Source organism: Eulemur rufifrons, chromosome 2 (assembly GCF_041146395.1).
Source record: "Eulemur rufifrons isolate Redbay chromosome 2, OSU_ERuf_1, whole genome shotgun sequence".
In the NCBI taxonomy this organism is placed as follows: Eukaryota; Metazoa; Chordata; class Mammalia; order Primates; family Lemuridae; genus Eulemur; species Eulemur rufifrons.
Genome location: NC_090984.1, coordinates 56231679 through 56257357, shown reverse-complemented (window position 1 = coordinate 56257357; position 25679 = coordinate 56231679). Strand labels below are relative to the sequence as shown.

Genomic DNA, 25679 nt, shown 5'->3' with positions numbered 1-25679 from the left:
TTTTTTTTTTTTTTTTAGCTGCATTCCGTGGGAGAGATAGGATGGAGTATGCTTACTTTATCTTACCTAGAACTGAAACTCCTTATATACTATATGATTCCTTCTACATGTGTAACTTTAGTCTAGATCTCTTTCCTGAGCTCTAGCCCTTTGCATCCTGGGGACATCTACATGGTTTATTCAACTGATACCCTATATTCAATATTTCCAAAACCAAATTCATCATCTTCCCCCAAAGCCCATTCCTCTTTTTGCACATCTTATCTTTGTGAATGGCATTGCAATCTGCCCAGTCACCTAAATCTGAAATCATGAAAACAAACTTTCTTGTCACACATGTCCAGTCAATCACTAGGTCCTATCAATTCTGTCTTCTTAAATTGACTGCCTCTTCTCCATCCACACTGCTACTGCTTTGATCTTGGCATCAATACTTCTTTCTGGGATCCAGAAAGGCTGTTCTCAGTGGTTTGTACCCCTCATATCACTTCCCACTGGACTAGTCTCCACTGTGCTTCTGGAGTCATCTTTCTATACTGCAGACCTAAATAAGTAACATTTTGCTTAGGATTCTTCATTGGTTCCCCATGGATCCTGGAATATGCGAGCTCCTTAGCCCATGTTCAATAGAGTTTCTTACCACGCTACTGGTTCCCAGGGCCCAGATCAAAGGAATCATAGTCCCAAGGACATGACACAAACGCCCATATCTTTTTTCTTCCTATGTTCTGCTTCTCCTTGTCTTCAGATGTGGGCATCACAAGTGTGGTAAGAGTTCTCTTATATTGAAGTTTCTGGGTGGAAGAGGCAATAGTGTGAAGGTTTTTTTTTTTTTTTTTTTTCCATAATAGTAGCTTCCTGCCTTGCATTGTGGCTTTATCACTATAAAATCCAATGTTATAATTTTCTAAACCTTGACTTGAGTTTCCCAACTGTGACTAACATACTAATCATGACATTTTCTCCATTTATACAACCAAGACTTTCAAAGACCAGGAGAAAAAAGTGTGTAACCCTGTAAAGGGGCACCGCATGTCTGTTATTCTCACAAAAGATATAGACTTTATGGCAGTCCTCTCCCCTTTAATTTCTGAATTAGAATCTTCATTGGGTTCCACTTGACAGGTATAGACAATTTTTACTTATAAATGTAATGAACTTCTGGTGCCCTTTTTCTAGATTATATTCTTTAAGAGAGAACCTTAGGGAGCAGCACTGTATCTGATCAGACATGCTGAAGCTATCCAGTGAGTGTTGAAAGTAGCAAGATGATGTTGAAGAAATTATGTAACACCAATTTAACAAAAATAAAGGAACTCTTCTATTCAAATTACCTGGAAAACCAACTTATTAGTAGAAGGCAGTAGATGAGGAGCAGCTTCACCTGTGAAGCAATGTAGTGAGACAGACCTAGGTTTGAAACTTGCTTCTTCTGAGACATATTCCCTTAGACAAGTCCTTGATCTCTCTGAATTTTAGTTTCCTCATCTATAAAATGTGCTGATTAAATGAGATCATGGAATGAAAGTATATGTGTATAAATGCCAAATACATAAGAATATTCCCTTAAGGAATAGGCTATTAGAATACACAGTCATATTCCTATTTGAACTTACAGCATGAATTTTATGCTGCCACTTTAAACAGATTCTGAAAAATTTCAACACTACTCCTCCCCCGACATCACACACTTCTCCTAATCCAGGGAAATTGAGGAGGTAAGAGGAGCTGGAGGAGAAGGATGCTTGAAGACAGAGGAGGGCATCCCATTTTTCCACAACTCAGAATAGCACCTCTCCTGCTTCCCTTCAGCTTTTCTGAGAGTTCGTAAATCGAATTCCTAATGTTTAGTGCTCTTCACTGTGCACAGTGGATACTGAGAGCTCTACAATTGCTTTTATAACTGATGTTTGTAAATCATATAATAAAAGACCACCTCCCAAGTTCTTGGATGTATCCAGAGAGTATGTACCAATAATTATTAGGTATTGATACACATGTATATCTGTAGGAAATGCCAGCAATGAGCATCTCAGAAAGGTTTTAAAACATGACTACCAGAATGGGAACAGTCCCCTATACAATTGTGAGAGGCAAGGCTTCTCCTGGCCTTCCATCTCTTCTGTGATTCTTGTTTCCATGACCTTATAACCCTTTCTGTGAGTTCTTTGAGTCCTCATGGCACTTCTGGGTTGACCAAATGTCTACATTTTTTTTTTTAACCTTCATTTTATCACTCTTAGCTTTGTCTGTTTTTCTCAAGGAGTTTCTATTACAAAACTCTTCCTCTTTTCTTCCCTCACTCAAAATGTTACTTTTTATGTAGCTTTTTTCCCATTTAGAACCAGTTAGAAAAGACCCGAGGAAAATAATTCACTAAAGATATTGATGGTTAATAAATAGTTATTGTGTTATCATTCTTGGGGAGTTCCTTTTCAGCAAGGAAGACTTGAAGATTGGGAAGTATCTTAAGAAACAAAGTATCGTGGTATAGATTCTCAGCCCTAAGTTTGTGTGGGGGGATATTAGCCACAGAGACATTTCTGAGATTCCTCAAATGACAGAAGGAAGAAGCCACCTTTGCTTCCGTGGTGAAATCACTGAAAATCCCTACAGGGCCATCAGTGGTTTATAGATTTTTTGCTTTTCCTCTGCCATTCCATTTGGCCTCAAGTAGGCAACAAGTAGGAAAAAAGGTGACAATACAAACAACAGCAAAACTTGATTAAGACTCCTGAGTTACTTATTTACATTTTAGACTTTTAAATTTAAATTTTCACCTGTGTCTCCAAATTTCAGCCTCAAACCTTTCTCTCACACTATGCTTGAAGTTAAATAGATAATTAATCTTAAATCTTAGAAGGTGCTTTTTGGAGCATAAAAAAGGCTTGGCTCATCTTTGTAAAGTAACATTCCAGACATGAGTTATTAAAACAGCTATGTTTTCTAAGTATCTCACAGCCCTCTTTCCTCAGGATTTCTGGGAGTTTTAACAGCTTTATTTTATAGAAGAGCATAAACTGAGGCCTAGAGAAGTCGAGAGACCTAATCTAGGTTGCACAGTGAGTGCCCATGTGGGGAAAGGGAACTTTTGGGACTAAAATTGGAGCAGTCTCCCATCTCTCAGTTGTAGAAAAGCTCTACCAGTCAGGAGTGGGGTGGGAGTGGGGAAAAGGTTGAAATCAGGCTGTTAGGCTTGAGTTGTTGAGGTCAGCCAGAGAGGAAGGATAAGTCATGGTCATGCTTTGATTGATGTTGGTGTGTGATTTATGCAGTCTGTGAGACAAGCTGCTTTCTTCCCCTGTTCCCCTAACAGGCAGTCTCATTGCTGGAGATGACTGTCAGCTGCTCTCTCTGCACAGCCACCATCACATGCCTCACCACTGGAGCCTGGGAAGCCTGACCACAGACCGGCATCTCCAAGGCATGAATAATTAGGTAGGCATAATGGAAGGCACTCATAGCACCCTCCAATTGCATAAGCCCATTACCGAACTCTGCTACATCAGCTTCTATCTTCCAAGGGGGGAAGTCAGAGGATTTTCATACAAGGGCACTGTAACTCTAGACAGATCCAGTAAAGGTTTTCATAACTGCTACCAAGTCAGAGAGGGGCCAGACATCGTCAGCCTCAGCCAGGAGCCGAGCGAACATCCAGGTGACATATTTTTCAAGCAGACTCCCACGAAAGACATTCTAACTGAGCTGTACAAACTCACGACAGAGAGAGAGAGACTGCTGGCCGATCTGCTGAGCTCAGACCACATCCTGGGGATTACGATGGGGAACCACGAGGGGAAGCTGCCGGAGCTGTCCGTGAGCCTGGCGCCCGAGGACGACTGCTGCCAGAGTGCCGGCGACTGGCCGGGGGAGCTCCCGGTGGGCTCTCTCAATAAGAGGAGTACCCACAGGAACAAAAAGGCCCGGAGGTTTGGTGGCAGGAGAGAGAGTTTTGAGGCGCTCCTGCAGAAGAGGACACGAAGGAAAGGGCGTGGGGCCCAGGAATCAGCTCCTCACGGGAAGGAGGGGAGGGACCAGATCTGTTTCAGCAACTCCCTTCCTCGTTCTCGAGCGAGGCCTAACCTTTGGCTCCTAGAGGAGAGAGGAAACTTGCTCCCAAATGGGCCACTTACCTCTTCCCTGAAGAGGAGAGAGAGCTGCCCCCCAGATATCTCCAGGACACTGGATGCAGATCTTGGATTTGGGAACTTTGGGACGGCTTCCAAGGACACTGGGCTTGGAAGGGGAGCGCCGCCCACAGACTGCAGCTCCACAGGCGCAGGACACGGTGGCATTCGGGAGCTGCTGAGGAGGCCTCAAGGGCTGGAGCATCAGCAAACAGGTTTGCCTGGAAGTCACCAGGACCCGGAGAAGCATCCCGAGGCCGAGAGGGAGGGGGCAGAGAAGTCAGCTGAGCAGACTTGCGAGAAGAAACCTGTTTCCAAAGTGGTGGCCAAGGTCCAGGATCTGTCCTCTCAGGTACAAAGAGTAGTGAAAACGCATCCCGAGGATGAGGAAAGGATTGCCGCTTGCCCAGCAGCCCAGGCTGAGTTTATACCCAAAGCGGACTTGATCACCCTCCCAGGAGCAGAGGCTGGGGTTCGTGGCTCCAGGCGGCGGGGCAAGGAGCAGGGAGGGCATGGGCCCTTGCAGTCCTCAGCCAGCGAAAGAGCCTCCATTCCGACCACGTCAGCCAGTGCTGAGGGGGCTGTGAACAAGGTCCTCCTGAAGGTGATAGAGAGTGAGAAGTTAGATGAAGCCACCGAGGGGAAAAGGCTGGGCTTCCCCCTCAGCAAGAGAGCCACCCACACTCTCCCAGAAACCAGAAGCAAGAAGCGAGGCAGGCTGCCCCCAAGCGGCCGCAAGTCTTTGTTCCTGGATCTGCCCCACGGTGTAGGTCCCCGCTCCTCACAACCCGTAAGTGATGAGAAGAGGCCTTCCCCTCCAGCACCAGCAGCTCTCGGCGTGGCATTTAATAATTCATCCTCTCAGTCTAGCACACGCAGACGGACGTCACCTGTTCCCTCGCCTCTGTCCCCGAGACTCCCCAGCCCTCAGCAGCATCACAGGATCCTCCGGCTCCCTCCGCTGCCAGGTGAGAGGGAAGCAGCTCTTAATGACTCTCCTGCTAGAAAGAGCAGTGTCTTCTCTGGGTCCCCGTTTGCTGACACCTTGGAGCCACCATCCTCTGCAAAGGTCACGGAGACCAAAGGAGCCAGCCCAGCCTCCCTCAGAGCAGGCCAACCGAGGTTGGCGCCTGGGGAAACTTTGGAAAAGAGCGTGGGGCCAGAGAGGACCACAGCTCAGCCCCAGCATCAGTCATCTCCAGGTTAGTTAAAATGCTTTCAGTCTGTTCTTGGGTGATTCAAGAACTATCAGTCTGCTTCTGCTATTTAGAGACTGGCTGATTAGCAATGGACCAAAATTCCTAGGCTTGTTAGTTCATTTTGTAGCAAGAAAACTGGGAGTGGGATGGGTGAGAGTGGAGATGGTAAAGATGGTGGTGACTTAGGGGCTCAGAGATGTAGTTGCTTCCAGAAGCCATACTTTGTAAATAACTTTTTATGTTTTTTTTCTTTTGGCACCTTCTAAAGCTGCCTCCGTGGTTGCCTACCACAGGGACTCTCAAAGGAAACAGGAACGGGCAGAGAGAAGTAGTAACTTGTCCCTGCCTTTGATGCTAACACTGGGTAACTGGCCCCTTCACCTGAATTCTGCTGTTCATGCTGCCGGAGTTGTTCTAGGGATTCTCTAAGCAGATGTGCAAAAACATGCTGTGTCTTAGATCACCTGTCTGTATTTAGAGGGTTTTTGTTTTCTTTTCGGAGTAATCACCTCTGTAAGTACCATAATTTCATGACGAAAACATTTTTTTTTTTTACCAGAAGAGGGGTGAATTCAGTCTAATTTGAAGACACTTTGCTCAGACCTGTATCACTATTGTGATTTAAAATTTTACAGAAAATTATTTTTTAATTCAGTAAGACCAAAACAGACGGTGTATAAGAAGTGCCACTCCTATATTCATTACGTTTTCTAGGCCAGTGTGGCCAGATGCTCAGGGTTTTGTAAGCCATTGTGTAAATAATATGTTCTTTTTCAGCATTCCTTAACAGCATATGGTCAATGCTTTGTCTAGGTGGTAGCTCGTAATATGATATATGGTCTCTTAAAGGTTGCAGAAAACATCATGTACAATTTTTTAGATAATATCTGTCTAGGAAAGAGGGGTTTCAGAAGCTTGCTGTTCATTTTGAATTTGTGACATTTTATTAATTTCTCTAAAGCACTGATCCAGGGAGTGGTTCTTTAAAAATGTAGTAAATGCTTTTTATCTTGTTTTTGCAATATATCAATCTTAGTTTGGTAAGACCTGCTACTTTCATAATATAACCAATCAGCTTCACTGGGAAAGTCATGGAACTGTAGATGTTATATCATGCATCATAGAACACTAGTGATGAAAATTCTTTCTCCCTATGAATGCTGGGATCTTGGAAATGTGTGGCAAGGACGCTCTCTGGATTTATTAGGTGGGAGATGTCTGGGGGCATGGATGTGGAATGGCTGCCTTAACTCCAAACGTTCTTTTTAGAAACCACACCAAATTCTAGCATTGTGTGTGCCCCCCCATCCAGAAACTGTGTATTAAATACATTGAACTTCAGTAAATCCTTCCCCCCCCCCCAATTTAGGATTATTTTATTATTTTGTTGTCCTTTTTCTATGTAAAAAAAAAAAAAATTATAAAAGCTCCGCTACTTGAGTCAAGGCAGGCACACAGAAGACATTTGGTTTCCCTTGGTGACTAGCCATGAGCCTGCCAGGGCACAAGTTGAATGGATGACCACACTTTCCCTTGGCCTCTGCATGTGATTGCTTGTAACCATCCCCTTTACTTAGTCCTCAGCCTTCCAATGGGGTCTTCAGTAGCACTTTCAGGAGCCTCATAAGAATCATAGCCATGCCTTGCCTGGGAGACCTCCTGTGCTTTTAACCTCATAAAAGAAGGGGTTGGAAGGGGAAGGTGAGTAGGAGTGGGAGAGACTTTTTATCTGACATGGATAACTTCTCTTATGTGGAGACCTTCCCCAGGACGTTATCTCTTTTTGGCCTTTCTTTAAAAGGCATGAGAGAGGGAATTCTCCAGATAATATCTTTGATTGGTACCTGGTGTTCTTGTCCCCTTTCCTCTCTTTACTTTCCCTTTCCTGTAGTCATGCGTGCATTTTATATTGTATATCCTTTGGTGACTTCCTGCAGCTGGTGGGCCCATATAGGGAGAATGTTCCTGCTTCCAGCTGCCTTTGCTTTTCGCTTCATTTCTCCTCTACCCAGAGCCAGCAGAGACCTCAGACAGTCACCAGCAACCCAGAGGAAGGGTGAATAATTCATTTACCATCACCGTACAGTGAGCTTTTATCTGAATCCAACTCCCACCTTTCTCCCACGTTAGCTATTAACCAGGGTGAGTTTATGATCTGTGGACATTTATATCCTACGGAAATAACATCTAGGTATTTTATTGAAGTGATGTGATTAAGATTATTGAAAGCTCTCATTAACTGCTCAAGTAAGAGATTAAGTCTGGCAAAAGTAATCAGATCCGTTTCCAGTTGGAAGACTCTTGAGTGTTATAGGCAAGTAGTAATTCCCAGGAAACAGTGAAATTCCCTTCTCCTTCTTGCAAGACCAAGCGGTTAAAACTGACATTACCATCCACAAAAGAAGTAGGATAAATGTATCACAGAGGCTATTGATCCACCTTCTATTGGCTTTAGTTTTTCTAACTCTTTAATTCACAGGGCTGCACACAGGAATCTCTTATCTGGTGGCAATAAGCTCAAATACAGACTAGGCTAACAACGGATGGTGGCCAGATTTGTCTTCTCATGGCTCCCTCCAATGCCAACCTTGGAGTTGGTTTTATAGTATTTGATTTTGATGATGGAGACTGCTGTACAATGTTCCCAAGTCTTTGTGAAACATGGTATTGCCTCAAACCTTGAGGGACTCTAGTTGTGCTAACCTGTGTAGCAGTGTCCCTGGGGTTGGGTGCTAAGATTCCTTTGTTTTGCTCACTTTCATTTTCCTTTGATCCAGAATAGACCCTTTTAATGCCACACGTAGGAAATGCAGTCTTTAGTGTGCTCTTGAGCAATCTCGTGATCATTTTGCTTGGATTGAGGTCAGTAGGGTGGTGATGGAAGCATATGCCCCTGGCATAATTCTTGTTGATACTGAGAATCATTTGATCGATTCTTGTGCCCATCAAAAGATATAATTAATGTCAGCTGATTAAGGGTCGAGAGGCATTCATGTAATAGATTTTATTGTATCTATTGCTTCTGTCGAAGCTTTGATTTCTCTCTGGACATATATTATGGTGAATAGATATAAAGTTTCACATGTTAATATTGAGGTTTGATGCAATTCCCATAAAATCTTAAAGAAGCTTCATAATGTTAATGGATATATGCAGCCATTTAAGATTACTACAGAAAGTATGCAGTACATAGAAAATTATCTATACTTAAGAGAGAAAATAGGATTCAAAAATTGCATGTAGCATTGTATGCCCACATAAAATAAATATAGGAATAACATTGACAGAAAGTATGTTGCTATATACTTTTTTTTAAAGGCAAGCACGAAAATGAGATTTATTGAGGAGAGAAAGATAGGATTATAGGGCAAGAGCAAGATGAGGTTTACAGAACATGATACATACGCCACAGATGATGACCAGACCAATTGTCACAGCAAAGGGAGAGCAAAAGGAAGGGCACAAAAAAACTGTTGCTGTATACTTTTGAGAAAGTAATGGGGTCATAATTAAAACTATATGTAACTGTGACCTAGCAATCCCACTTTTAGGAATTTAGCTTATATAAATGTATGCACCAATAAGAATATATGCATAAGAGTGTCTATTACAGCATTGTTTGTAGTGGCAAAAACAGCCAGAAAAAATTTAAATGTCCATCAGTAGAGAAATGGTTAAATAAATGTACATTTACACTCTGGAATATTATGAGGCTGTTCAGAGTATTGATCTAGATTTATTTCTATTGAGTTATAAAATAATATATAGAATGCTCTCAGTTTTTTTAAAACAAGTATCTCCTCTCCCCATATATGAATAGATATGTTTGTTATGGGTTTGAATATCATGGAGACAGGTATGGAGAAAGACTGGCCAGGCTGTTAACATTCCCACGTGGAGGTGGGGAATGAGGTGAAGGGAAAGGTACAGAAGCATTGGGGAATAGCATTAATTTTTTTTCTTTATGTGTTTTTACATTGTTTCTCTGGTTGTGAATGTGTCATTTTTATGATTTTTCAAGAGTGATTTAAGTACTTTTTTTTAAAAATAAAAAACCAAATTCACCACCTAGAGAGGTTCTGTGTGTATGTGTGGGGTGTAGGATTATAGCTAAACTGTGCTTTCCTGTACTTTCCCCTTGCCCTTTAACGAGGCAAGAAGCTCAGCACTGAGGACACAGCACTGTAACAAAGGGAAATGTGGGTTGCTAGAGAGCTGTGAAAGCAACACCCGAGGAGTAGCCTAGGAGGTAGGATTAGATGAGGTAGAGCATAATCCAGACACCAACAGAAGAGGGTGATTCAAAGAGGCTGCTGGATTAGTCAGTGTCCTGACAGGGAACAGATGCCCCCAGGCCTGAAGGGGCAAGGGGAACCATGGTCACTGGAACCAGAGAGGGGAGATTAGCAGAGGTGACCATCTGGCAGGAACAGCAGAGAGGAAGCTGTGGCCTCAGTCTCCTTTGATCTTCCTGTAACCCTCCTCTAACTGACCCAACCAGAAGGCAGAGTGTAAGGGAGCCCAGCTGGTAGCTGTGGGCTGCACGGTCAGCCCTCCAGGGCCAAGAGCACAGAGAAGGGTGGGGAGAGGATCTGGAGGGGCACACGGGAGACTAGATGATGCAGATGAGTTGCGCCATCATCCCCTTTGAGGGAGCTACTTCAGTGGAGTGATCAGTCTGTAAGTAGATGTAAGAGGCTGGAGAGGAGTAGCTAGTGATTAAGGGGAAGTGGTGGCTACAGTGTTTTCCTCCAGTTTATTAGTGAATGAATATAGAAAGAACAGCATTTTAAATACTCAACAGGGTAAGGAAGAATGCATGTGTTTGTGTGGGCTATGTTGTGTTAGAGAACAATGTTATCTTGATACTACATGGTTATTGCAGTGTTTCATTTTTCATGTGACCATTCTCCCTCTAAATTTGATTCGGTTGACTGTCTTTTTACTGTTAAAAGTACATACATGGAAAAAGTGAATGAATTAGCCGTCCTTGTGATATGGTTTTTAGTCTATAGATTCAGGAAAAAAAAAATTATAGTTTTTATTAAAAAATAAAGCCCTTATATTTAACAATAATTGATATCACATTGTGCCTGTTTGTTTTATGTGAAAAGCACAAAGAGAATTTAAAAATATCTTCCTCAGTTACCTCAAATTAAGAATAGCTGATTAGCATATGAAATATGAAATAAGTTTTCTACCAAGGAACAATTTGTATTATGAGGTCAGTTCCCACATAAAATAAATGATGAGTGTTTTTCTCATTCAAGTTTTGTTTTTCAAAGGGGAATATATTTTAAAGGCCAGGACCAGGGCCAAGACCTTATGTTTTAAAACCCCAAGGCAGCTCTATGCATGTGAATTTTTTTCCCAGATTAAGGTTGAATTGTGCTGTGAGGATAACACCTTCTACTGAACTGTTTTCCATTTGTCTCTTTTTCTATTCTTGGATTCAGAGCACAAGATGTGAAGCAAGGGTGGCAGCCTATGGCCTTAGGCTGTGCACAGCCATCTAAAGTAATTTCAGAGATGTGTAGAAATGGCAGAATTAACACCATGATCACAAGTAATAGCCACTGAAAAATTTAAAAGAGAAAAACCATTTTTTAAATAAATAGATATTAAATTTTGAAGAAAAATTTATTGGACATATTTGTCCACATACCCATTCTGCCTCATAGCATCATTGGTTGGGGCATTTAAAAAAGACAAATTTTTATGGTTATAACTGGATTACAAGCATTTTATTAAATTGAAAAATTGAAAGTGTATGTTTTGTTGTATTCCTTATGGACTTGTGAGAGAGGGTGCTTTTTGAAAACTGTAGATACCATTCGGGCCCCCCCTTCCTTCTGATAGCTGTCATCAGTTAAATAACTGTTACCGCCTACCTCACTTCATCTACTTTCTGACTGTGGCCTCTGGGCCATGATATTAGACCATGCCATACCCCAAGAGTTCCTCCGTGTGCCCTGTCAGCTCAGCCTCCCATCATAGCGTGTTCTGAAGTTTCTTCCCTCTCATAGAAGGTTCACAGTCATGGATTGTTCTGATACAAAACCAGATTTTTCTATAGGGCCCAGAGTTTTATAGGAAAGAACTTGAAATTAGATCAGAATTGGAATTCAGAGTGTATAGGATATAGACAGATTGGTGGGATCCTTGAAGGATGTTGGCCAATAGGGAGGAACAATGAACAACTGAAGGAAAAGTACCACGAGAGAACAACATGTCTGGGCCAAAATATCTGTGCACAAACATTTCCTCCTCTTCCTAGGGGTGCCCCTATACCCAAGGAACAAGAGGCTTTGGCACAAATGGAAGAAAGAAATTTGTCATCAGAAGTCCAACAGTTTTGTGGGATGAAAGAGACATTCAAGAGAAGCAGGAACTGTCTTGTTGTCCAGAGAAAGAGAAAAGGCCCAGCTTCTGTGATCTGGAAGAGGTTGTTAGCAACCCAAGGACAGCTGAGTGACTGAGCAAAAGAGCAGAAGGATGACAGGGACAGCGGGCTCCAAGCATGGAAACCTTGTAGGACCCCAGGAAGGCATAATTGGGAAGGCAAAGCCTGAGGAAAGACTGGATTTCATGCTAAGCAAGTGAGGGAGGGCTTCAAACATTGAGATTCAGGTTTTGTAATTCATGTAAACACAATTTTGTTCACAATGAGGCTGTTCATCCAGGTTTCACGTATTTTTTCTAAAATGTTAGGATATATATATTTTTTGTGTTTTAAACCTATGCTAAAATTTTGAGTTTGAGTTCTGTGTTTGGAAGGAGAGCCCCAAAATAATCCTGTGCCTGAGTAAAGCTGTTGGTTTCCAGGTTAGCCCAGCGGAATTGTGGAGAGTAAATAACATGTGCAGCTTGAGCTAGGCTTGAGACATGTCTAGGCAAGTCTGCATAATCTGATGGTAGGGCCTGTCAAGAGTATTTTGCTGAGTGCTGGGTCAGTCGTCGCAGGACAGAGCTCTTGCAAAGGAAAACAAGGATTTGAGGCACTTCTGAGGACACCAGCTTTGGCGGGGTGGACAACACTGAAAATAGCATGACGTATGTCCTCCAGATTTCCTGCAGACCCAGCCCCCTGGACTCATGCCTAGATCCCACGGAGAGAGGACTGCAATAAAAACCAGTGTGAAAATTTAAGGAATAATGTTACTAAAATTTCTTTTAAGACATTGAAGGCAAGTTCTACATGACAGAATGTACAAACTTGTGGATGCAGAGTCCCCACTGAAGGTGCTATTGAAGCGCGGTGTGGAAGGGTGTAATGAATTAGATTTTTATCTAGTATCATATTTATTTATGGTAGAATGAATGAGATTTTATCTTCTCCTAAGGAGAGGCGGCAGAGGTAGGCAGTTGTGCCTTGGGCAGTGCATCTGGCACCTTTGACTGCAGCATCCCTGGTGCCAATTTTGGAAGCATCAGGAGCTCCTTGTGCAGCCAGAGCAAGAGAGGACAGCAGTGATGAGCGGGAGGATTGCATCTGGGAACACACAGGATTCCCAGAATGACTCAGGAGAAACTGGTGGGGGTGAAAGAGGAGCACCAAAATTGATAGAGTTAACGCAATACTGATTTTATACCTTGTTGTTACCTCCCTGACTGCAGTTGCTGGAAGAAACTATATCAAATTCATAGGGTTCTTTTAAGAATCAAATGAAATCATAGCAATGAAAATACTTCATAAAGCATTAAAAGATATTAGCTTTATTATAATTACAGATCATCATTGGTTCATAGGACCAGAAAGGATTTTAAGAACCTGTTCTTCTTGGTGTTTTCCAATGATGAAATGATGCTACAAATAATAGGTCACAACTAGTCATTCTATGTGGACTTCTCGATTTGCTATTGATTAAAGCTGCTACATTTGCTTCTATTTTTCAAAACACTTACTTGTGTAGCATCTTTATTGGTCTCTTACTGTTATGTATAGGTTAATATTGGATTTCCACCTAATTTGTAAACATACTTGAGGGCAGAAATCATATATGATACCTCTGATGTACTTCCCATAGAGTTTAGTTTAAAACTGGTTTGCTCAGTAGCCTTGAATTTAATCAGGGTTTTATATCTTTTTTAATTAAATTATAAAGGAATTGAAATTGCATGTCTGATTACTCATGTCATTTCAATATGAAATGATAAATTGAAGGATGAAATAGCAAACGAAAAGAAAAACAAAGGTCCCCTTTCTTCTTACCAATTATTTCTGAATTACTTAAAATTACATTTTCCCTCTACAAAACTTTCTCAATTTCTGCAACTAATGTAATCTTATCTTCCTGATTTCCATGTCTTTTTTGTCAAGACAATAGGTTTTGATCCTCAATTATCCACATCTTATGACATTAATATATTTTTTAATTATATTGACTCATTGTTCTTTGTGTTACTATTTAGTTCTCATGAAGCTTTTGAATGTAGGACCCTATCATGTCCTTTGGATGAACACTCTGCAGTTCCATGAATAGTGGATCAATATATACTGATTTAAAAAAATTTTGTGGTTATTGACTTTAATTAAAACAAGCTTCCAATTCACAGTGACAAGGCAGTGACTGTGAGAGACAAAAATTGCCCTTAGGAATAATAGACGAATGGTTGGGAATTCTTTCGGCTAACATTGCCACCCAGCAAAGTAAAATGGGTTTTCCCTTGCTATGTTTTTGGTGTCCCATTTTCATTTGGAACCTGTTTCTGCTGGTGATGGAACACATCAAAATTGAAACAAATGTCTCTTTATTTTTATTTTTTTAAAAAGGTCTCCTCAAAGGCAGCAATGGTGTCATACTCATTATTATATTGCTGGAATCAGTTTCAGTAACTGACCATGGCATGTACTCAGTAAATGTTTTATTAAATGAATGACTAAGTGGATGGATAAATGATGAGAGAACTTGGTCTGCAAACTGCTAACAGGGACAAATTTTTCTCATTTATCTTATGATAAACAGAATGAAACTGGTTTCATGCCATATCATGTGATTATTATTGATGTTAGATGCTGTTACTGACCCTGTTTTGCTAGATAATGCCTCTTTGTTTTTAATTAACTCTAAAACTATTAATCTCCGAATGGGTTTAGGGTGCCAAAAGATGAGAATGGAATTAAATGCAACTTGGGTACCCAAAGCCAAGTCTTTTTGTAAACAAAGAAACTGTTCTTTTAATTGGAATAACTTTACAACATGATCAACTTTACCAGAATGAACCTTTTTTTTTTTTTTTTTTTTGAGACAGAGTCTCACTCTGTTGCCCCGGCTAGAGTGAGTGCCGTGGCGGTTAGCCTAGCTCACAGCAACCTCAAACTCCTGAGCTCAAGCGATCCTCCTGGCTCAGCCTCCCGAGTAGCTGGGACTACAGGCATGCGCCACCATGCCCGGCTAATTTTTTCTATATATATTTTTAGCTGTCCATATAATTTCTTTCTATTTTAAGTAGAGATGGGGTCTCGCTCTTGCTCAGGCTGGTCTCGAACTCCTGAGCTCTAACGATCCTCCTACCTCGGCCTCCCAGAGTGCTAGGATTACAGGCGTGAGCCACCGCGCCCGGCCCAGAACGAACCTTTTTAAATTTTAAAATGAGTCTTAACTTGATTGTCAAAGCCAGTCATTGAGGGGTAGTGAAGTGATCAAACTCGAAATAGAAACCAGAGGTGGCTTAACATTGCATGTATTTCCCTGGTCACAGATTAACTGTGTTGTGTTATGCATCATCAAAGTCCAGCACATTTTTGCCGAGGTACTCTCTATGACCCAACACGTTGGTGAACTAGAAAGCTGGGCAGGTACCTGTAACTGTTCTAGGCTGTGATTCGGGGAGTCCTGCAAGGCCCACCTGCTGAGTGCCTAACACTCATCCTTGAAGTTTGCCTTCTGTGTGAAAGTACTGTTGCTAGAAAACTTGTATACAATGCAAATATAAGTTGAGGCCATGTAATTGATTTCCAAAAGCTACACACAAAACCCATAAGTCATTATATTAATTTCCTTGTAAAGCTCCTGTCATTACCCAGCAGGATCTGTACAGAATGAGTTATGGGCCAGGTTTCCAAGAGTGGGAGTCAAGGCCAGGAAAGGAATGGGCAGACTTGGATAATAACGTGAGTATTTGAGGCCCTGAATCAGTGGGGCAGTGTGAGTGCACCAGGGACCTTAATTATACCTGCAAAATTCCTTCACTTTTAGCCATATAACGTAACTTAATCATGGAAATGAAAGGTCATCATATTTACAGGTTCTGCCCTCGCTCAAGGAGAGGGGGTTAATTTGGGGCAGTATAGCAGAGGACAGTAATCTTGGGGACTATCTTAGAATTCTACCTTCCACAATATCCTTCCATTATCTGGAACTTTCCATTCTCTTTCTGGCCTTGTCTTCTGCTTCCTTTATCAGAACCCTGCCCCCACAGCTTTCCTTAACATATCCTCATCTGTATCCATAATAGATTGTTCTCCATTTCTGGATCATACTAATCATGGTATACTGGTGTGATAGTATGCTAGAGCTGAACACTTTAGTGTAAAATCCCACCTCTACTACCTATCAGAGGATTGGCAACTGTCTCAATTTTATCATCTATAACAGATGGACACAATATATATATAATATATATTATATATAGTTTACTAATTATATATGATAGAGAATATATTAACTATTTGTGGGTTGTTGTAAGGATTAGCTGATATATTTAAAGGGCTTGGCACAGTGTCTAACACATAATTCTCCAAAAAAATTTAGATATTATTTTTAGTATTTCATGTTTCAATGGTTTTATTCAGACATTATTTCTCTAAATGGGATAGCCTGATAAATTCCTTTACATGATTCAAAATCCATCCTAACATTGATTATGCAAAATGTCAACTTTTACATAATGTTGGGTAGCTGGGGGAAGGATATAGGAAACGCTCTGTTTTTCAACTTTTCTATAAATCTAAAAGTATTTCAAAATAAAATTTTTTTTAAAAATTCTAAATGTTATCTTCCTTGAAGGCTTCTGAATCCCCTCATGAATACTTTTTCCTCTGTAATCTCATGGGACTTTATACATGATGTTTATCACATTGCATCACAATTATTTGTTTACCTATCTGTCTAGAATTTGAACTCCACGAAAGCAGAGATTATGCTTCATTCATCTTTGTATCTCTAATACATAGTATCACATCTGATGTAGTTTACAGTGTATGGTACATAAATTCTGGCTCAATAATTGCTGAGTGAACTTTTTTTGTTTATTGTGCACAAGATATTTACCAATGGCAAATGAGATGTGATTATAGGATGTGATAAATTGGAAACAAGGATGAGAATTAAAAGAGTCTGTAATTGCCTTGGTGTTAGTGGTAATATGGAATAGATTTGAAAACTCTGTGGACTCAAAACTAGATGAATGTGACTGATTCTGCAGGGGGAAAACAGAGTCAAGGATCACTCTGAGATTCCCGCCCTGAGTGAGTGGGAAGACACTATGCTATATTAAAATATGCTGAATCTGCAGCAGTTGAACAGTCACACTCTGATTGTTGATTAATAGGTCTGTCTCAAAATGTAGAAGGGTACCATTGGGACACCACAAGAACCATCACTGCTCTCTGCCCTGTTCGGATCTTTTCTTTTCAATGTCTTTTGGCACCCTTAATCAAATTTAGATAAAAACTGAAGTGGAGAAAGTTGTTAGATGACAGAATCATAGCTTGTTAAATTCTTTCTAAGCTAAATGGAACAAGATTAAAACCAAGAGGATAATGGAAACATCCTGCATTGTGATTAAAATATCTACTTACAAGAAAAGGACATAGGAGATTTTGGTTTCAGTTTTAGTTGACAACATATTGATTTTGAGCCAGTTGGGTAATGTGGCTGTTGAAAACAAAAAGTCAGGCTACGTTAGTAATAGATATTCATGTCAAGGGAGAAAATGATGAATCTGGAGTTTTCAGTGCAGTTATGGGTACATATTTGAAAGGCACTATAGACAAGTTAGATTACATGTAGAAGACCAGGATGGACATAGCTGGAAATTATTTCATAGGAAAAAAGAGTCCATTTGAATACAATACTCCATGTATCACATGACAAAGGTGGTATGGTGGATGCCATGTGTGCCACCCGGATCTGTCTTTTAAGACCAAAGCCCTGTTCCCTCAGCTGCTGGGAGTGTTGACAGCCATGGCTTGCAGCTGGGTCCCTGCCCTGGTACTGCCCTCTGCAAAAGAGAGCTGCCTCGCCCAACGTTACACCCCCTCCTTGAGGGCAGCCCTGCCCAATGCCTGGTCTGTGTGTAAGGGCACAAAGGCCCAGCTTTGTTGCCTTGTGCAGGACAACTCTGAGGGGCCAGCCCAGCTTCAGAGCTCCCTGTGTGATCAGCTCTGGCCTCTGTTGAAACTGCATCCCCTCTGTCTCATCCTGCTTCACTCACTCCCCCATAGGCATTGTTCCCAAGAGCACTCTCCACTAAACAAACCTGCATGGACGTCTCTTCTCAGAATCTATTTCCCAGGAAACTTCCCAGCTGTCCTGCAACAGCGGACATTGCATAGCCTGCAACCCTGCAACAGCTCCCATTGTTTGTAATGGGAGAGGATAAATTACTCAATGAATGATGCTGGGACAATTGGTTATCCATGTGGGAAAAACAAAGTTGGTTCTGCCTCACCTCATGTGTGAAAATGTACTTCAGGTGGATTTTAAGAACTGAAATGTGAAAAGGAAAACTTTAGAGCTTTTAAAAGAAATTATGAAGTATTGCAAAAAGGTTTCTTAAAGGCACAAACCATAAAGAAGGTTATTGGTGAATTTGTTTATATTAAAATGATATAAAATTAAAGTAAAATCATTTGACTATGACAAATGATATCATTTTTTAAAAGTAATAAGAAAAGCTGGGAGAAGATATTTGCAGCATTTATGACTGACAAAGAATTAGCATGCAAAATGTATAAAGAATTCATATTAACTAATAAAGAAAAGGCAAACTGCCCAGGAGAAAAAAATGAGCAAAGCAAATAGTCAATTTACTTAAAAGAATTTACTGAAAGTCTGAATGATGAATAAGTATATGAAAACATGTTTAGCCTCACAAGTGATTAGGAAAATGACAATTAAATAAGATTCTATTTCAGGGACATCAGATTGGAAAACATTGTTTTGAATTTATATTATGCTACCTTTCCTTCTTTTCCTCACCTTCCTTCCTTCCTTTGCTTCTGTGCCCTTGTACATGCTTATTCCACGATGAACTTCTACTCATCTGTCAAGACCTAGCACAAATGTCATCTTTTCCATGAAGTTCTCCAACCTCCCTGGTTAGAGTTAAGCATTTCCTCTTATGTATTCCAGATATTGCTTTATGCTTCTTCCATTTTAAAATACTTGCCATTGTTGTGATTTTTTATTTACATGTGGGTCTGACACTAGATTAGTAGCCCCTGGATGACAGGAATCATATAATGTTTCTCTGTGTGCCTCTGGCATTTATCATAGTGTCTGGCACTTAATTAATAACTCAATATTGGATAGGTGAATAAGCCAGTTCCTTGCCCCAGTGACTCTTCCATTAGATCAGACCCCTTTAAAATGAGGGCTGAATTTCAAGTGCCCTGTAACACTTGCTTTGTTTTCTTTTTTTATGTACTCACTAAAATTAATTCAAAAGCAAGTTTATTTTTGAAGAGCTCTTAATTGCTCATCACCTGCAGTGGAACATATGGTTAAATGTGTTCTCCACCCTCAATTTAATTAAAAGGAATAAGTGGATAAGCTGGGTTTTTTTTTTTTTTTTTTTTTTTGGTTTTTTTATTGTTGTTACTGGTACCATAGGTGAAAAATTGCACAGGAACAAAATAAGTTTTATTTTTCTTTGTTATTCATTGTTTTTCTTTCAGGTGTATTGCTGCCTAGTGGTACTATCAGCGTTTATTTTTAATTTTGAAAAGATGAAATAAATATACCTTGCCTAGAGAGATAAAATAATGTTGACATATTTTTAAAAATAAAATATTTCCCCTAGGAAATCTAAGTCTTTGGAAACATACACACATCCTCAAGGCATCCGAAAAATTTCTAATCTTTTTTTAAAAACCAGTGGCAGTCCTACAAACTCCACGTGGAAGATGATTTAGTTGGTATTTGTTGTAATCTTACAATGATTATTAAATATTAAACCTTGGGGTTTAATATTTAAAGGGGTACCTTGGCTCAGTGCCTTCATGTTATAGATAATGAAAATAATATTCCATTCAAGTGTCATAACTGTTTATTGATAAAATATGCCAGGTCATCTAACTTAGATTTTGGTGCTTTCCTTTTTTCCATATACTGTCCCCACCACCAATTTGAAGGTAATAAGAAACTGGTTTGGATCTTTAGTGACTTTGAGTTTGAGTTACAATAGTGAGTTAGATTTTTTCTTTTTCTTTTCTTTTTTTTTTTTTTGAGACAGAGTCTTGCTCTGTCACGTGGGATAGAGTGCCATGGCATCAGCCTAGCTCAAGAAACTGCAAACTCCTAGGCTCAAGCGATCCTCCTGCCTCAGCCTCCTAGGTAGCTGGGACTACAGGCTCGCAGCACTATGCCTGGCTAATTTTTCTATTTTTAGTAGAGATGGGGTCTCACTCTTGCTCAGGCTGGTCTCAAACGCCTGACCTCAAGCGATCCTCCTGCTTCAGTCTCCCAGAGTGCTAGGATTATAGGTGTGAGCCACTGCACATGGTCAAAAAAATAACTTTAATGAATTTCATAAGCAGAAACTGATAATTTCCTGCCCATATTCATAATATTTCTGATACAAAGGAGCAACTAAAACCCGTGAAGGCTGGCGTGGCACCCTAGCAAGGGATGATCACTGTATTTGGGCAATGAATGAAGAAGTAGATTCCATACCAGACTTAACTTCACCTGAGACTATTCTCATTGACACACTGGCAATGCGTTTTCACTTGGCTTTTCCTAAAGACAGTATCAAACTTTCTATCAAAATCCACTGTATCATATATAATTTATAAGTTGTTACATATGTGTATACTTAGGTTAATGTGCACTGAATTGTATATAGTTCTTCATTGTCAATTAATTCTCTTGTTGTCACCATAAAGTCATAAGTTAAAGGATAGCCCCTGCCCTGGGTATTGTTACCTAGTTATTATAAACAAGATTTTGACGCCCAAAATAAGTGAAACCACAATAAGCAGTAGCTCTTAACAGAATATTGTTTTAACGCGCACTATTTCTAGCCAAGTGTGTTACATCAGTACCAATTTTAGAAAATGATTATGAGAATATTAAAATGTGCTGTTAACAAATACTTTTTCTCTAGCAGTACTATTTACTTAAGTACAGGTTCAACAAATAATGACTTTTCATTGCTGAAGCCTTTCATTCCTGCCTGTGAACACATTCTTATCTAGAATTAAGTTTTTTTTAATCAATGCTCCAGTGCTGCTCAGAGTTGATTATTACAACTAGAAGTTATTTTTTAAAAAATAACTGCAAAAATACCCTCCAGGGCACGCTATTTATATTATCTCTGTCTACATTTGCCAGTGTGCTCTCTTATCTCCCCTATTCCTCTATTTCACCAGGAGCAGAGATTAGATGAATCTGTTCATCATTAATTGACTGCTAGAACCCAGCTCTTCTTTTCTCCTTTCCATAGAATTCTGGAAAAACCAGCAATAAGGTTCATAAAATAGAGTAAATGAGACATGGGGAATTCACATTTATTAGTGTTCCCAACTGAGCTAGGCTAATTACATGGACTTTCATTTAACCCCTGGGAGTCTATGTTTTTCCCACCATCTCCTGTCGTCTGTGTGTGTTCAGGGAAAGAAAAGAAGTCATCTGAAGGGCTCTTGTGCAGTATAGTGTTTGTGGGTTTTATTTATTTAAAGTCTAATCTACCATCTATCACTTAATGACTTAAAATGCCATCTATGTTTTTTAGATTTTAGAAATTGGAATTTATTCTCAAGAAAGAATTCTGCTTTCTGGATTATTCATATCCCTTTTATCCATTATATGCCACTTCACCCAAAAACAGCTTATTTTGTTTTTCCTCAGCTCACAAGTATGGGTCAGGACACCACCCTACTGCTTGGGGAATCGTACTTGTCTGAGAAGCAGGCTCTTCCTGTTTGGTGTGTGCTAGAGGATGATTCTACTGGGATCTGAGTAGCTTAGAGATGGGTTTCAAGACAGTTGTAGTTGCAAATAACAGTCTTGATTGTTTAAAAACCAAACCACCCTCCCCATCAGATTGCAGGCATTTCATGGAATAAATATTAACTTGTGTAGGGTTTTCTTATACTTGGGCTGAATATACAAACTAATGCAGTGTGATCAAGAACTGGGTCTCAGGTGTGCAGCTTACTGAGGAATCTGAGAAATTCTTTCTTTCCTTAGGGAAGGTGTGCTTTATATGGATTACACGGATTATTTTAAATGACTTAAAAATAGGCATTATTTCGAAACAACGTATGTTCCAGGCATTTCCCTGAGTTAAGATTTAAACCTTTGATTTTACCACACACAGACCCACCTATGGAGTATTCTTTCCAAATAAGCTGAATCTGGCCAGGTGTGGCGGCTTTCATATCTGTAGTCCCAGCACTTTGGGAGGCTGAGGTGGGAGGATTGCTTGAGGCCAGGAATTCAAGGCTGCAGTGAGCTGTTATGGTGCCTCTGCACTCTAGCCTGGGCAACAGAGTCAGACCTTGTCTCTAAAAGAAATGCTGAATCTGTAGGTATCACACATCTAGAGCTAACTTAGTTTACAAGAAGAATGGAGGCTAGAGGAATAAGTCTGTGAGGTCAGACTATCCTGGGTTTCTTTGACAAGTCAAAGACTTTAAGCAAAAGACAGTTTGGAGGGGGAAGGGAGATTGGTCTGGCAAATATATAAAAGAAACTTAAGAGACATAGCAACCAAATGTAATGTGTGGACCTAGTCTGAAATATGATTGCGACAAGACATTTTTCGAAACAGTCAGGGAAGTTGAATATGGGCTAAATATTAGTATTAGGTGACAGTAAGAAATTACTGTTAAATTTGTTAGGTATGATAATGGCATTGTGATTATTTAAGACAATGGTTCTCAAAGTGTGGGCTTTGTCTAGAATAATCAGCATCACCTGGGAATACACTAGAAATGAAAATTCTCAGCCCCACCCTAAACCTTCTGAATAGGAAATTCTAGGGTTAAGGCTCAGCAAAAATGTGAGAATCACTAATCAAAGAAAGTATCCATATTTTTAAAGATATGCATACTAGAGTATGTAGAGGTGAAATAATATGAGGTGTAGGAATGGGTTTAAAATACTTATTTTAAAATAAAGGATTTGATGAAGCAAGTGTGTCAAAATCTTGATAATTGTTGAGTTGGGGTAGTTGGTATGTGTGGCTTTGTTAATATGGTTCTCTCTATTTTTGTGTATGTGTGAAAATATTAGACAAATTTTTGGAAACCTTACAATGCTTTTAAAAAAGAGGAATCCTCAGAGAAAACAAACGAAAACTTGATTTTAAATTTTATGAAAGTATCTAGTTTGTTCATAGCTCTCTAAGATTTGAGTTTTGGTCCTAACTCTGCCACCAAGCAGCTGGGTGGTCTCAATAAGTCAGTTTCTCAGGAACCTCATCATTTTTAGTTGCGAAATGAACAGCTATAAGCAATAAGTGATCTGTTGCCAAGGTTTTTTCAAGCCTGCTGTTCTCAGGTGTCCTGAGCATTCGTCTCCTCAGCAGCATTTCCCTGGAGTTTGATACGTGGGTGAGTGTGGATTCTCCCCTGCCACCCCACCTCGCCCCTCTCTGGCTCTCTGGTTCTCTGGCTGTACGTCTGTATCCCAGTTCAGAGAATAGCAGCATTTTCTGTGATGACGGAAGCCCAGACACATCATCCCCTGACAGAGTAGATGTGGTATGAAATTTCATGAAGAAGATCTCCCGGGACTTGAAATAAGAGGTGCCTTTCAGGTTAGGTCAGAGATGGCAAAGGCCCAGAGCGGAGTCTGGGATGCTGCTGCTCCTGGCATCCATCCATCCATCCAGAACCATTTCTCTTGCCTCTAGCACTGCTGAGGCATCATCTCTTCATACTGGGTGGGGGGGCACATAAGCATTATGGTGGGGACGAATGTCTGAGCCAGTGTGGAAGCCCTAATCCATGGCTCTTATACTTAGAGAACCCTATTGACTGGAATAATCAAAGCTGTGTTTCAAAGCTGTGTACCTGGTTTAACGAAGATGGCAATGATATCCTCACTTCTAGAAAGAGTTGGGTTAACTAGTAAACCATGAAAATGCTGAATGACCAGGCTAATTCAAGCCTTGGTATGTCCACACTGAGGGGTTAGACAAGAAGTTTCACTGGGGAAAGGTGTTGGGGAACATGCCAGGCTCTGCCTGGGGAGGGATGGCAGAGAAGGAAATGATGGGAATGTAGGGACGCCTGCATAGGCCACATGGCATTGGCAAGAGGGAAGAAAAATGAAACAGGAGGAAGCTAGTGAGGATAAGGAATAACAGCTGCAGAGTCCTTGGCCATGCACTGGTGATACATTTCAACCTACTCGTCCTTAGGTTACCTGATAGAAATCTGATTCCCGTAATTGTATGCAACCAATGATAGTGTTCCTATCTACAGAACATTTCCTGGAGGACTTTTCTCCATTTCCTGGAGGCACTTGTTTGTTTTCTCAGTCTCATATTTCTTTATCCCTTCATTTTCCTATAATGACTTGGCCCTGCCTGTGCTATAGCAAACAGGTTGGGCCTATGGACACTGGCTAACAAAAAACAATAACAGCAACAGTCATTTATTGAGCAGCACTTTTATGTACCAAGCACTGAATTGGACACTTGAAAAATATTATATATAACTGAAACCACAATCTATGTAATAGTTATTACTACCACCATTTTACAGAGAAAGAAAGTCAGAAAAGTGAGGTATATTGCCCAGGTCACCCAGCTAATAAGTGGCAGAACCAAGGGTCAAACCCACGTCTGATCGACTACAACTACAGTCCCTCATGTCTTCACCTCATTGCTGTGGCTTCATTCACTGGTGGCAGGGAAGGGACTGAAAACCTGGAAGCAGAACAGCAGGGCAATCTGTTGAGCAAGCCGCATGGTGGAGGCTCCTTAAGGGGCTCTGTACTGGGGCTCCCCTAGTTTCCCTAAGGTCTGTAATTATTTACAGAAGCCATTCCGCGGTACAAAGAAATGTACAAGTATTTCACATGGTATGCCGAAGGGAAATACATTGTCCACTTTGGGTAGGAAAAGTAATTTCTTAAATAGAATCTGAACAAAAATCAATCCTCTTCTGGTAAGAAAAGCAGATGCCAGGACACTTCCTTGGTGATATCGTTATACACTGTACTTTGGACTCATCGTTATACACTATACTTTGGACTCATCAATCTGGGGCTTTACTGATCAGTCCTGTCTTACTTACTCTTTGGGGACTACATTAGTTTGGAATCATGCATATTTCTTTTTTCTTCTTAAAAATATATAGCTACCCTTCTCATTTAAGACCGGCAGAGGGAACTTCAGAATGCTTCTAAAACTACCCTGGCATCTTAAGTAGAAGAGGCAATTATGGAAGAGACGCTTCTATTGGGACAGGGGATGGGGGGAGACAAGGGTGGCATCAGCTAAAAGATGGCTGAGAATAAGAACTACCAACTGCAGTGACATCTGTGGGTATACATTTTATTTCTTACACAGAATTTTCACATATATTACCATCATATTCTCACAAAAATCCCCATGAGGTGGGTGGGCATATTTCTGTCTGCTTTTTTAAAAATCATTTCTTTGGTTTGTGCCCTGCCTTGTTCCAGAAAAGGTTTAAGGGACTCGCATTCAACTAGCAGATAAAATACGTTGAAAACAGGAGATACAAACTAGAAAAACATTGTTTTATAGGGTTACCTTCACCAGCACAAATTTATTTTGACTCATGGTATATTTCAGAGCCAAAGTCTTTGCAGCCATTACCATGATCCTGGCTTCTGTTTTCAGGGGGAACTGGCTGTAGCATTGTTCATCAAGAAGAGCACTTGCTTAGACTGTTTCATCCTGAAATATGTTAAAAAATTGGGAAGCAGGAGTTTAAGAACTATTTCATAGACTACGAGGCGAGTACTTACTTTCCATTCCTACTTCAAGGTTTTCCCAAAGATTTCTGTTTCTGTGTTTATTCTTAATGCGCCATCCTTATCTATATGAATAGACTGTTTATATGCATAAAAATATTTTTTTTCATATTTTCCCAAGAGATTTAAACCTCTTCAAGACCATGTATTTTTTGTGCAATCCCTAGCAA

General features: G+C 40.4%; 1 protein-coding gene across 2 annotated transcripts in view; it reads left to right on the top strand.

Annotated features, from left to right (window-relative positions):
• Nucleotides 1-3447: 3447 nt before the first annotated feature.
• Nucleotides 3448-25679, top strand: part of FMN1 (formin 1) — a 353923-nt gene continuing 331691 nt past the window's right edge. The window contains exons 1-2 of one of the 2 annotated variants that reach the window (XM_069462084.1): nucleotides 3448-5329; nucleotides 6911-6933. In XM_069462084.1, coding sequence (XP_069318185.1) covers nucleotides 3448-5329; nucleotides 6911-6933 — 1905 coding nt within the window. Of the gene's footprint in view, nucleotides 5330-6910; nucleotides 6934-25679 lie in introns of those variants that run through there. The other variant, XM_069462066.1, reaches the window with a different exon arrangement.